The sequence below is a fragment of the Myotis davidii genome, unplaced genomic scaffold, assembly GCF_000327345.1.
Source record: "Myotis davidii unplaced genomic scaffold, ASM32734v1 scaffold1421, whole genome shotgun sequence".
Lineage (NCBI taxonomy): Eukaryota > Metazoa > Chordata > Mammalia > Chiroptera > Vespertilionidae > Myotis > Myotis davidii.
Genome location: NW_006291550.1, coordinates 89,340 through 101,196, shown reverse-complemented (window position 1 = coordinate 101,196; position 11,857 = coordinate 89,340). Strand labels below are relative to the sequence as shown.

Genomic DNA, 11,857 nt, shown 5'->3' with positions numbered 1-11,857 from the left:
TTTCCCTTCCCTTTTAGGCTCAGAGCTCAGGAAATCATAATAAACCATTCACACTAGGATGGTGTGATAAATATCACCGAAAATTTGGAGCCTAATAATATTAAAACCTTAAGCCAAAGGATATGACGGGCTAATAGTGACATTTCAAGCACTATCCAAACGATGCGACCTTACTGAGAAATGCAAGTCTCCTAAAATTCGTGATACCCGTTCTAGCTACAAGAAAACTCCGTTCCGTTTTTTCAATAAAGCTAGAGTGAAGCAGTGTAAATTTCATCCCCGCAACAAAGTACCTTAATGGACTGAGTTCCTTAAAACTGGCACTCCCACCGGCAGGGTTGGATTCATCAAACAAGGGAAACATGTAAGGTTTGCAAGGCACTCTATGGAGAGCTAATCCAGCAGATTTCTCGATTAGAAGGCCGACGCTAACGGGGGCCGCTGGAGGAGGACACGGATATGGAGCGCCTAGTGTACGAGCAGAAATCTCACCTGCACTATTTAATATTTAATTTTTCTATTCCTGGCATCACGGGGCTCAAACGTCACCAAAAAAAGATGGGCCGGCTGAAAACCCGGCAGGGTGGCGCACGTAACATCTCACCATATGGATTCTCACCCGAGCCAGCCCAGGGGAGGAAGGAGGGTCCCCGAGCCGCACGCTTCCCCCGCACCTTGAGCGAGCGCAGCGCTGGGGTCTGCACGTGCCAGTCGGAGGCTGCAGGACCACCAGACCCGACGCCTCAGGAACCGACACCGGCTCTTTGCAGACTCCGGTTCCGAGGCCACCGGTGCGGCCACACGCACCAGGCGGCAGGAGTCGAACTCCGAGCTCAGCCTCAGAGGAGACCGCGCGAATGCCTCCGCCAGGCGTATGAGCCGCGGGTGCCAGCCAGGGCTCTGACAGGTGGCCGCGACTCCTCTCTTGGGGCCCAAACCCACCCCGGGCCGTACCTGAAGGGGCAGCGCCACCTCCGCCCCAAAGTGCAGGCTGTTGCGGTGGCGTTGGTCACAGCTCCGAGCCCAGTGACGCCTCTAATAAAAACAACAACCTGCTCGCAGGCGTCCGCTCCCGAGAGGAGGCGGCCGGCGGCGCGCCGCAGCGCATGCTGGGACTCGTAGTCTCGCCCCGTGCCTTGCGTCGGGGGGCAGCGGAGGGAAGAACTACGACTCCCGAAGAACAGCGCAGCCCGCCGCGGGGAGACGGCAGGAAGCCACGAGTCTCATAACATCCGGGCCCGGGCGCTCTAAAGGCGGAGAGGCGCCGCGGAAGGTTGCTATGGAGATGGGCTGCTACAATCGCTCCAAAGGATTCATTTCAACCCGGAGGACTGCCCGGGATTTTGATCCAGCCCATATTTTCCCTTCTCTTTCAGGCTTTAATTGAGTGTACATAAAAAGCCGCATCCTTTGGCCGCCTCGTCATCCGCTGAAGAAAAAGACTGCCTTTGACGAAAAAAGAAAGATATGGAGAATGACCGGGTATGGCTGAGTGGGTTTGGACAGAGGGCTAGATGTTTTTGAATGTTCGTCTACTTTGCTTTAAATTTGGGGCATCCACCCTAAAAAAAAAACAAAAAACACCAACAATAACAACAAACAATACCTTTCTAGGCAGCCACTGAGCTACACAGATGCAAATGTGCAATGTTGAATTAAGCCAGAATTGCTCTAAAGGTATAAAGATGATTGGGGATGGTATGCAACTCGTACCGTATAGCGAACCATGAGGTGATGGCTTTGAACAACAACAAAAAATGTACCTTGTTCATTTATTTACATTGTACCTTGCTCAAATACGAGCTACAAAAGGTAGGTGCACTCATACTGTTGATGGAAACTAGAAAGCTAAGCTTTAACTGTCCCCCAATTGTGGAAGGAATAAAAAAGTTAACAAAAACATTAACAAGAAAGATGGTGAGCCTCGACAGAAACAAAAGGTGTCTCAAACTTACACTTTTGTGTGTTTTTTTGCTTTGGAGGTTACTATAGTTAACATCAACTGTGACACCAAAAAAGAAAAAAACACAGTTTTATAATTACAGCTTCTCTAAGAAATATTTTTTTAAAATATACTTTTATTAATTTAAGAGAGAGGAAGGGAGAGGGAGAAACATCAATGATGAGAGAGAATCATTGATAGGCTGCCTCCTGCACGCCCCCTTCTGGGGATAGGCCTGCAGCCCGGGCATGTGTCCTTGACCCTAATCAAACCGGGGCCCTGACATTGCTCTATCCACTGCGCAAAACCAGCTAGGGCTAAGAAATATTTTTATTATTTCAATGGCTTCTATATTTTTTAATATGTGTTTATACCAAAGGACTTTGAAAAATTAAAGTGGCCAGGCTTTTTCTAATTCTAGGAAAGCCTTACAAATTAAATTAATAAGAAAGCTACTATCATCTATTTGTAGGATTGTATTCTTTCCCAAGCCAATTCTACAACATAGTCAATTTTAAAATAATCATTTACAATTTTAATTTACTTTCTTATCCTTAAGTAAAAAACAGTTGCTGACACCATGCATAACTGGCAGAGAACTTAAAATAATCATTTTATTATTCTTTGTATTAGACCAGTGATGGCGAACCTTTTGAGCTCGGTGTGTCAGCATTTTGAAAAACCCTAACTTAACTCTGGTGCCGTGTCACATATAGAAATTTTTTGATATTTGCAAGCATAGTAAAACAAAGACTTATATTTTTGATATTTATTTTGTATATTTAAATGCCATTTAACAAAGAAAAATCAACCCAAAAAATGAGTGTCACAGGTTCGCCATCACTGTATTAGACTATTTTGTTTAGTTTTATTTTATATATATATAAATATATATGTGTCCGCAACCCAGGTACATGCCCTTGACCGGAATCGAACCTGGGACCCTTCAGTGCGCAGGCCAACGCTCTATCCACTAAGCCAAACCGGTTTCGGCTGTTTAGTTTTATTTTAAACTGTATACAGTTTGAACTCCACATTTTAAGAATATGAGATTTGAGGAGGGTGAAACCCAAATAAGAAAACTGCAGTGAGGGCCTATGATAAAAAAGTAAAAGTAGTGTGTATTTTGTTTCTAAGTCTATAAAACATTTCTGAATTATCCTGGAGGTCTAGAAGATTTAGGTAGACACTAATTTCCAGATTGTGTGATATAAATTATACCAACCAAGTTTATCAGCTAACTTATCCTCTATTTTAACTCAATTCGGTTTTCTGTATTACATTTTGCACCAAAGTTGATCAGAATTTAGAACCAGAAGTAGAGGGTGATCTGATGAGAGTCCTCTGTGAAAGAAGTTCTCCTGGGCAACCTGACTGGGTGTCCATAAATTAGAGTTGGTACTTTTCCTCACAAATCACAGGGCAGTCACCTTCCACCTAAGAGGCTTTCCCTGTGCAGAGATAACCTAGACATTTTGAGAAAAGCTGTCCTGTTGACACACCATAGGATGCTGGGAGTTTATTATCATCCAATGTCTGTGCTCTTGATATTTAAAAAGAATTAATAGGCAGCATCAAAAAGAATAAATAGCAAAATCTGATGAGTTCTATTTCTAATTTTGCCAGCTTCCTATAAGATATATGAATATTAACTAAATATTAGTAAACTAGAGGTTCGGTGCATGAATTTTTGCATGGGTAGGGTCCCTAGGCCTGGCTGGTGATCAGGGATGATTGGGGCCTGCTGGCTGCCAGCTCGGGCCTCCCTTCCTCGGCTGCTGGCTGCCGGCTGGTGCCTTCCTTCATTCCACGCCCCCCTCTGGTGGTCAGCACACATCATAGCGATCGATCGAACTCCCAGTCTCTTGGCCGAACTCCCAAGGGGACACTTTGCATATTAGCCTTTTATATATATAGATTGTAGTATACTAATGTAGTGTTGTTAACCTGTAAATTTCAGAACTGAATTCTGGAAGAGCATACAAAAGCATTGAGGTAAACGTGCAAAAAAGAAAACAATAAAAAATGATTCCATTTTACATAGCAATTTATCTTTACATCCAATTTTCTTTCAGTATATATATCTTCATAAGCACAGACTAAGGCAGCTTTTTAAAACCAATTTTACATATGATATACAAAAGGGAAATGATAATGATGAAGGGTTGGATCATAGGTTGATAATCATTTAAATTTGAACAAAGGAAAAGAAAGAGAAAGTGTACTAAATACTTCACATTTGCAGATTTGAACTCAAGCTTTTACAACTAATAGGTTCTGAACATTAGTAAATTTAACTTTGCTGAGACATTATATAGAACTAGAGGCCCAATGCATGAAATTCGTGCAAGGGACTTGGCCCCCACCACCGCCGTGACTGGGGGCCCCTGCTGCCGCAGCTTCGTCTGGAAGGACGTCCGGTCTAATTAGCATATTACACTTTTATTATTATAGATAACCCAGTAATTCAGGGTGAGTTCGGTTACACTAAGAGGAACCTAACTAATGTGATCCAAGTATGCAACTCAGAAAAGGCTTTGTCCTCACATTAGTTTGACAGAACAGCTCTATAAACATTTTTATCTCCTTTTAGAGTTGAAGAAGCAGATTATATGCTTGCTAATTTTAAGGATTTAGAAGTCTTAAAGGGTCTCAGTTTCATGAATCACAATCTGCTGTAGTGAGTTCCTTATATATTTTGGATATTGGTCCTTTATCAGATGTATCATTGCCAAGTATGTTCTCCCATACAGTTGGCTCCATTTTCATTTTGTTGATGGTTTCTTTAATTTTTGGCATTTTTATTATATGTCTGGGCATGGGCCTGTTTGGATTCTTCTTGCTTGAGACTCTCTGTGCCTCCTGAACTTGTATGACTTTTTCCTTCACCAGGTTAGGGAAGAGTTCTGCCATTATTACTTCTAACAAGTTCTCTATCCTTTGCTCACTTTATTCCCCTCTGGCACTCCTATGATGCGAATATTGTTACATTTTATGATGTCTCACAGCTTCCTTAAGCTGTCCTGTTTTTTAATTGTTTTTTCTTTTTGGTTCTCTGATGGAGTTCTCTTCTAATTCACTGATTCAATCCTTGGCTTCCCCTAATCGGCTGTGTATTCCTTCCAATGTGTTCTTTATTAGCGTTATGTCATTCTTCATTTCAGACTGGTCTTTTTTCATAATTACTATGTCTTTTCTCATGCTGTTGAGCATACTTGCCATCATTATTCTGAACTCTATATCTGATCAGTTTCTTATTTCCATTTCATTTAGCTCTTCTGGAGAATTCTCTTGCATTTAGGGCTTTTTTTGTCTCACCACTTTGGCAGCCTGTTTGGGTTTGTGTCTGTGTATTAGGTAGATCTGCTACAACTCCAAATCTCTTGTGCAGGACAATGTCAGAAGCTGTTTGTGACTGGGGGCCCCTGCTGCCGCAGCTTCGTCTGGAAGGACGACCAGTCTAATTAGCATATTATACTTTTATTATTATAGATAACCCAGTAATTCAGGGTGAGTTGGCCCTAAGTACCCTGTTAGGAGCTCTCAGCAATCCACAACTTGTGTCTTCCTCTGCTGGGGCTAGGTGCCTTTTGAAAGACCAAGATGTGCGCCAGGGTCTGCTTTATCTAGCCCCAGGCCCAGAAGGAGACCAGGCAAAGACTCAAAGCCTCCAGAGATCCACCTCTACCTGCAGTGGGATTGACACTGATTAACCTCAGGCTATTGACCACGGGGTTGGGCGAGAAGTCTTCCAACAGGGTGGGGCAACTGCCTTCCCCTAGGCAAAAACCACTTGGACAGGAAAGTACTGCCAGAGAAAGATGTCCTCAGCAGCATGAGTGAATGACTCAGCACAGGAAACCAAGTTGGCTGCCCTCTAAGCTCCAAACCCAGAGCCCCCAACCCTGGACTCTATTCACACACCTCCAGTCCACTCTGCCCTCTCCCTGCCGGGCCCAAGGTGAGTGGCTGCATATAAAATTTTGTGCATTGGTCCTTTAAGAGCATGTGTGAATTTCAAGCCATCTCTCCCTGGCAGGCAGCAAACCTGCTGCTTTTCACAGCCAGATATTATGGGGGCACCTTTCTCAGTTCTGGTGCTCTGGGCTGGGGAGCCAAGCTTGGGATTTAGACCCCAGAGTTCTCAGTGGGAACTCCCCACAGTTGAGATATCCTTCTTGCACTTCAGCTACTGTCCCTGGGAGCCCAGCCAGCCCTTTCATGCCTCCGCACTTCCTACCAGTCTCTATGCAGTCTCCACTTTCCCTCCTTGGTTATCAAGGTTCTCTCCAGCTAGTCTTCAGTTGATTTTTGGGGTGCTTTTTCTGTATTTTAGTTGTATTTCCAGTTTGGTCCTGGGAGAGTGTCAGTGTAGCTTCCACTTACTCTGCTGCCATTTTGGATCTCTCTGTTCATTTTTTAATCGGACTGTTGTTTGGTGTGGGTTTTTTGCTTTCGAATTATATGAGCTCCTTGTATATTTTTTAATATTAACCTCTTATTGGATATATAGTTTGCAGACATTTTCTCCCATTCTTTAAGTTGTTGTCTCATTCTGTTCATGGTTTCCTATGTTGTGTACAGACTTTTTGGTTTGATATAGTCCCACTTGTTTATTTCTGCATGTGTTACTTGTGCTTTTGGTGTCACATCCAAAAAACTGTTGTGAGGACTAATGAGGTTTTTTTTCCTGTTTTTTCCCTAGAGTTTTGCAGTTTCAGGCCTTACATTTATGTCTTCATTTTGAGTAAATTTTTTTGAGTTAATTTCTGTGAGTGGTATTAAAATTAGGGTGGGGCTAAGTTTAATAGTTTTGGGGTTTCCCCCCACTAACAACTTTATAATTGAGAATGATTTGATGTGTTTATATTTTAGGATAAGAAAAGTACTTTAGCTTCAACTTCAGACACAGAAATGAAACCTCAACAACTGCCTACTTGTGTGAACCCTGGCAATCCTGTGTTTTCATGTATGTTGGATCCAAAAACACTCCTTACAGCTACCTCACTATCAGAGCCCAAGATGATTATGTATAAAACCAATTCAAGTACGTATGGTGAATGTCTACCTACGCCAGAGTTTTTCCCCTGCATTTATACTCCAAAAGAGCAAGAATTTTCAAGGCATATCAGAGCTACAGGATTTTATCAAAATAACACTCTAAATACTGCACCTGACAAAACCAGAACCTATAATTTTCAACATCCTCTATGAAAATATATTCCTTTGTACGTTTAACAGAAAATATACTCATGAAAAAAATGAGTTTTAAGTCTAAGGCTAGAATACCTAATTGGGAATATGGAAAGATTTTAATTTTAAAAAATATTTTTAAGAAATAAAGTATTTCAACTGATAACTGAGTGACATTGACTTCTTAAAAATGTGTTAAAATAGCAGAATAAAAGGTAGAAGCATTTTTGTACATCCTAGCTTTATTTAGTCCATGTATTCCACAATCTTAAAATAGACTTTCATGATCTCATTTGTCTACTGGATATATTTATCAAGACAAAGGAACATAGGAGCTCTAAGAAAAAGATTGAATTAAGGAAGACTCTGACCAGTAATTTCCCACTTGTGTGTTATTTCAAGTAATGGCTTAGAACCTGGGGAAATGTTAATTCCCTCTGCTAGGCTCATGGAAGAGAGGATATTTTTTCCCCATTTTTTAAAATTGATTAGAGAGAGAAACATCAATTTGTTGTTTCACTTATTTATATATTCATTGGTTGCTTCTTGTATGGGCCCCGACTGGAGATTGAACCCACAACCTTGGTGGATCAGGATGACAATCTAACCAACTGAGCTACCCTGATAGGGTGAGAGGACTTGTTATTCATTCATTCATTCACCAAGTAATTATTTTTAAATTGATTTTAGAGAGGAAGGGAGAGAGAAAAACATCAATGATGAGAGAGACTCATTGATGGGCTGCCTCCTACACCCCGCACTGGGGATCAAGCTGCAACCCAGGCAAGTGCCCTGACTGGGAATCAATTGTGACCTTCTGGTTCATAGGTCAGTGCTCAACCACTGAGCCACACTGGCCAAGCCAGCAAGTACTTATTGAACCCCAACTTATGGTAGACACTATACTATGTAAATATACATACTATAAAAAAAAAAAAAGACATTTATGTATGTTACTTTTGTTGTTTTGTTACCAGAAAAGAGCCTGGCCCTGATCAGGTCTACCTAGGGCCACTGGTAGTGTGTGGGTTCTTGACTTCGTGCAGGAAAGATTTCATAGTATGAGTCCAGGTGATTTTTAGAGGACATTTATTAAAGCTGGGTCAGTGAAACAAGGAAGGGCCTAGGATAGAAGAAGCAACGAGAGAGAGACTAGGTGGGGAATTGACCTAGACTGGCCTGCTTTGGCTTACTGGGAAGTCAGAGAAAGGGGACATTGGGGAATAAACTATTCTAAAATATTTATGTTTATACGGGGTGTCCCAAAATATATATAAACACACTTTCAATAATTATAAGGCAATGATTACTTAAAATACTTTCTGAAAGTTTGCGTTACACCAATTCATTTTTGCAGATGACCTACATTAGTACCTGTTTTCGCTAACTGAAAGAAATCCAAAGAGGATTTTTGTTTTTACCAAAAACTGTTACTGTCACTGTTTCTATTTTTCTCTTTGTTTTAGGCTCAGGATATTAACATCAATTAGGATGAGTAATCTTGTGAGTCACTAGGGGATCAGAAAAGCATGACCACCTATTTACAAAAATGGCTTGATGTGAGCAAAGAGCTCATTCACTCTGCAGCTTCGCGAAATTCTTTCAGATACCCCCAAATGTGTTCTTTGGTAATGGCATAAGCAAGAAGAGAAACTGGTTCTGTCCACTTCCTCTAAATTGAGGCTCTGCACAATATTTTCAGACAAATAATGCAACAGAATTTGAATGTACTAGTCTTTTCTCTAAACTATACAAACCTTTTTCTCCTCTGTAGATCTAACAAGTGGAGTCAACTTTTTAATATATAATATATAGCTATTAGCCTAATGTTCTTCACTATGGCAGGTGGTTGGGCCTTTTGTTTTGTTGTTATTGCTAAAATTCTCATATGAATTTCTCCAAATCGAGCATATTGTCTGGAATGCCGTTATGCAGTCATTCAGTGCCTATTAAAGTCTAGGGACTACTAGGCACTAAGAGCCTGCCCTCATGAAGTTTAGATTCTAGTAAGCCCTAATAGGGAAAAAACATGTATAAACATGTATACATATATAATGTAAATATTTTAAAATATTTATTTATATGGGGTGTCCCCAAAAATGTATCTCACACTTTGAATAATTATGAAGGCAATGTTTATTAAAACATCTTCAAAATTGAACTATCAGCTGTTAAAGTGTGTATACATTTTTGTGGACATCCTGTATATGTAACACATACATGTTAAACATGTATTTATATACATATAGACAAATATTTTATAAATTATGCATGTATATTTACATGTAAATATATCTATACTAATGGCCCAGGGCACAGATTCGTGCACATTGGAAGGAAATTAATTAGAAGGTGGCCAATGGGGTGGTACTGGGCAAGAAGGGCCGGACACGCCCTGGAGCCAACCTCCTACAGCCCCTCCCAGCCGGCCGGCCGTACCTGGGGTGGAGCCATGGCTGGAAGGGCGTCTGTGGAGTGAGTGGGGTCCCTCCGGCAGGTGGGGTCCCTCAGCCTGACCTGCGGGGATGGGGCCGAAACCAGCTCTGTGACATCCCCCGAGGGGTCCTAGAGCACAAGAGGGCACTCTGCAAAGTTGCTGTCATACAGGGTGTGGAACGCAAACACAAGTGTGCAGTAAACCAGATTCAGAGGCAACAGTGCCCCAGCACCAACATAACCCACGGCCAAAGGTGGAATCACACAGCCCCGGGAGGAATCGGGCTTCCTCTTCTCTGGTTTTGGGGTGCGTCACCCGAGAACCACCGCTGCCAAGTCACTGCAGCTCAGCAGCTCCTGTGCTGAGCGTCTGCCCCCTGGTGGACAGTGTGCATCATACCTATTGGCTGGGTGGACAGTGGCTTAGTCTTTTATATATATAGTTATGTGTAATGTATGCTTTTATTTTATATATTTTATACATATATTTTACATGTAAATATCTGTATATATGACTATATGTATGAAACATGCCAGGTGATAAGTGTTATGGAAAAAATAAATAGGGTTAGGAGAGAGGGAGTGCTCGGGCAAGAAGTTATTTTAGGTAGGTAGTCAAGGAAGGTCTCTGATAAGGTTTGATCACGGCCCTGAAGGAAGTGAAGGGACTATGTGAGGAAAATCAGCTGTTGCTGTAACCAAAACCAAGGTTCAGCTGCCTGCCACCACAAAAACCAAACTGATGCAACAGGCTAGTAAGCCAGGACAAGCAGAATAAGGAAACTGAGATAGTGAAACAGCAGTTTGCAGCCATCTACAAAATCTCGATGCCAAGCAGTTTGCAGCCATCCAGTAAATCCTATCGTCCTTAAACCAGGGACACTTAAGAGTAAATGGTTTGCACTTCTCCCCAACCAGAGGATAAATAGCTTAAATCACCCTACTCAGGAAGACAGCTGAAATCCAATTAGTGTCATTTTGCCGACCACACCCAAGGACAAATGAAGTTACGAGAATAAACCTCATGCTGATGAATTTTTTATTGAGATCCCCCCATAACACCTCCCCTAAATGCTCAGCCTTTAAAACCCTTCAAAACGAAGGTCCAGCATGCTCTCCCTCCCAGGAGCATACCATGCCTCCCCTCCTACTTTTCTCCTAAACTCGAAGGGACCAGGAGGGCAATAGGCTGCAGCAATTCATCCCAGACAAATCCCGTGAACCTGTCCCCGAGGCCTCCTTTTCTCATGTCTATTTGATTTTTAGACCAGCCAAAAGAACCATGAGGCTAGAGAAAAGTTTCTCTGCCCCTACATAAGCGCCTAGCACTTGGAATTCCCAAAGTTGTCAATGTCTTAGACAAGTGCCAAGCCCATCTTTATTTTCTTGCATCCAATTGTGATAAGCCTAAGTATTTCAAGTTGGTGGAGGCCCCTTATTGGAAAGAAGCCTGTCGCGTAGAATTGGATGCATGATGCCATGAAACATTCCACTCATCAAACTAATTCTCCTTTGTTCACATTCCATGTTTGCCAAGCAACTTTATGATTTGATCTGCCACATACATCTGCCAATAACATAAAATTCTAACTTAACATTTTACCTTTTGTTCTTTTTTTTCCTGGGGTACTTGAAAGTACTAGAAAATGTATCTTTACCAGACAGTGTTTGAATGTGAAAATAAGATATTCCAAATAGCTATTTTACTAGGTAGGACTGATCCAACCTCAAACAACAGGTGGTAGAGACATTAAAGGGGGGGGAAAAAAGAGCCCTAGCTGGTTTGGCTCAGTGGATAACATGTCAGACTGCGGACTAAATGGTCCTTGGTTCAGTTCTGGTCAAGGGCACGTACCTTGATTGCAGGCTCCTGGCCCTGGTCAGGGGCATGCGGGAGGCAACTAATCACTGTGTCTCTGTCACATCAATGTTTCTCTCTGTCTCTCCCTCTCCTTTCCACTCTCTAAAATAGAAAAAATATCCTGCCGGAGTCCATTCATTGTCTTCACTAGCTGAGTTTAGACAGAGACCCCCCAAAAGCGAGTAGTCACTGAAAGTCCTGGCAAAGGTCAGGGCTGTGCACCACCCAGTTAACCCCTTCCCCAACAATTTTTTTGTTAAAAACGTTTCTTTTTCAGACTAATTTTTTTATTTTGGTTCTATATAGTATTTTTGACACTGGTTATGAAAACAGTTTGTAACTCGTCTTCCTATAAACCATATTTTTTTACCATATTTTCTTAGTATACTCGTCGACGACTGCAAAAAGAACATTTTATGAAAACA

General features: G+C 41.8%; 2 protein-coding genes across 6 annotated transcripts in view; one reads left to right on the top strand and one right to left on the bottom strand.

Annotated features, from left to right (window-relative positions):
- The window catches only part of CCPG1 (cell cycle progression 1), a 51,982-nt gene extending 50,772 nt beyond the window's left edge, over nt 1-1,210 (bottom strand). Inside the window, exon 1 of one of the 5 annotated variants that reach the window (XM_006764954.2) lies at nt 955-1,210. The gene's annotated coding sequence lies outside the window, so the exon portion shown is untranslated. Of the gene's footprint in view, nt 1-293; nt 615-674; nt 930-954 lie in introns of those variants that run through there. The other 4 variants (XM_006764953.2, XM_015564745.1, XM_015564744.1 and 1 more) reach the window with 4 other exon arrangements.
- LOC102766924 (chromosome unknown open reading frame, human C15orf65) lies at nt 1,208-7,301 on the top strand. Its single transcript, XM_006764950.2, has 2 exons — nt 1,208-1,482; nt 6,818-7,301. Exons 1-2 carry the CDS (start codon nt 1,468-1,470, stop codon nt 7,154-7,156), a joined length of 354 nt encoding a protein of 117 aa, XP_006765013.1. The 5' UTR covers nt 1,208-1,467; the 3' UTR covers nt 7,157-7,301.
- The last annotated feature ends 4,556 nt before the right edge of the window (nt 7,302-11,857 follow it).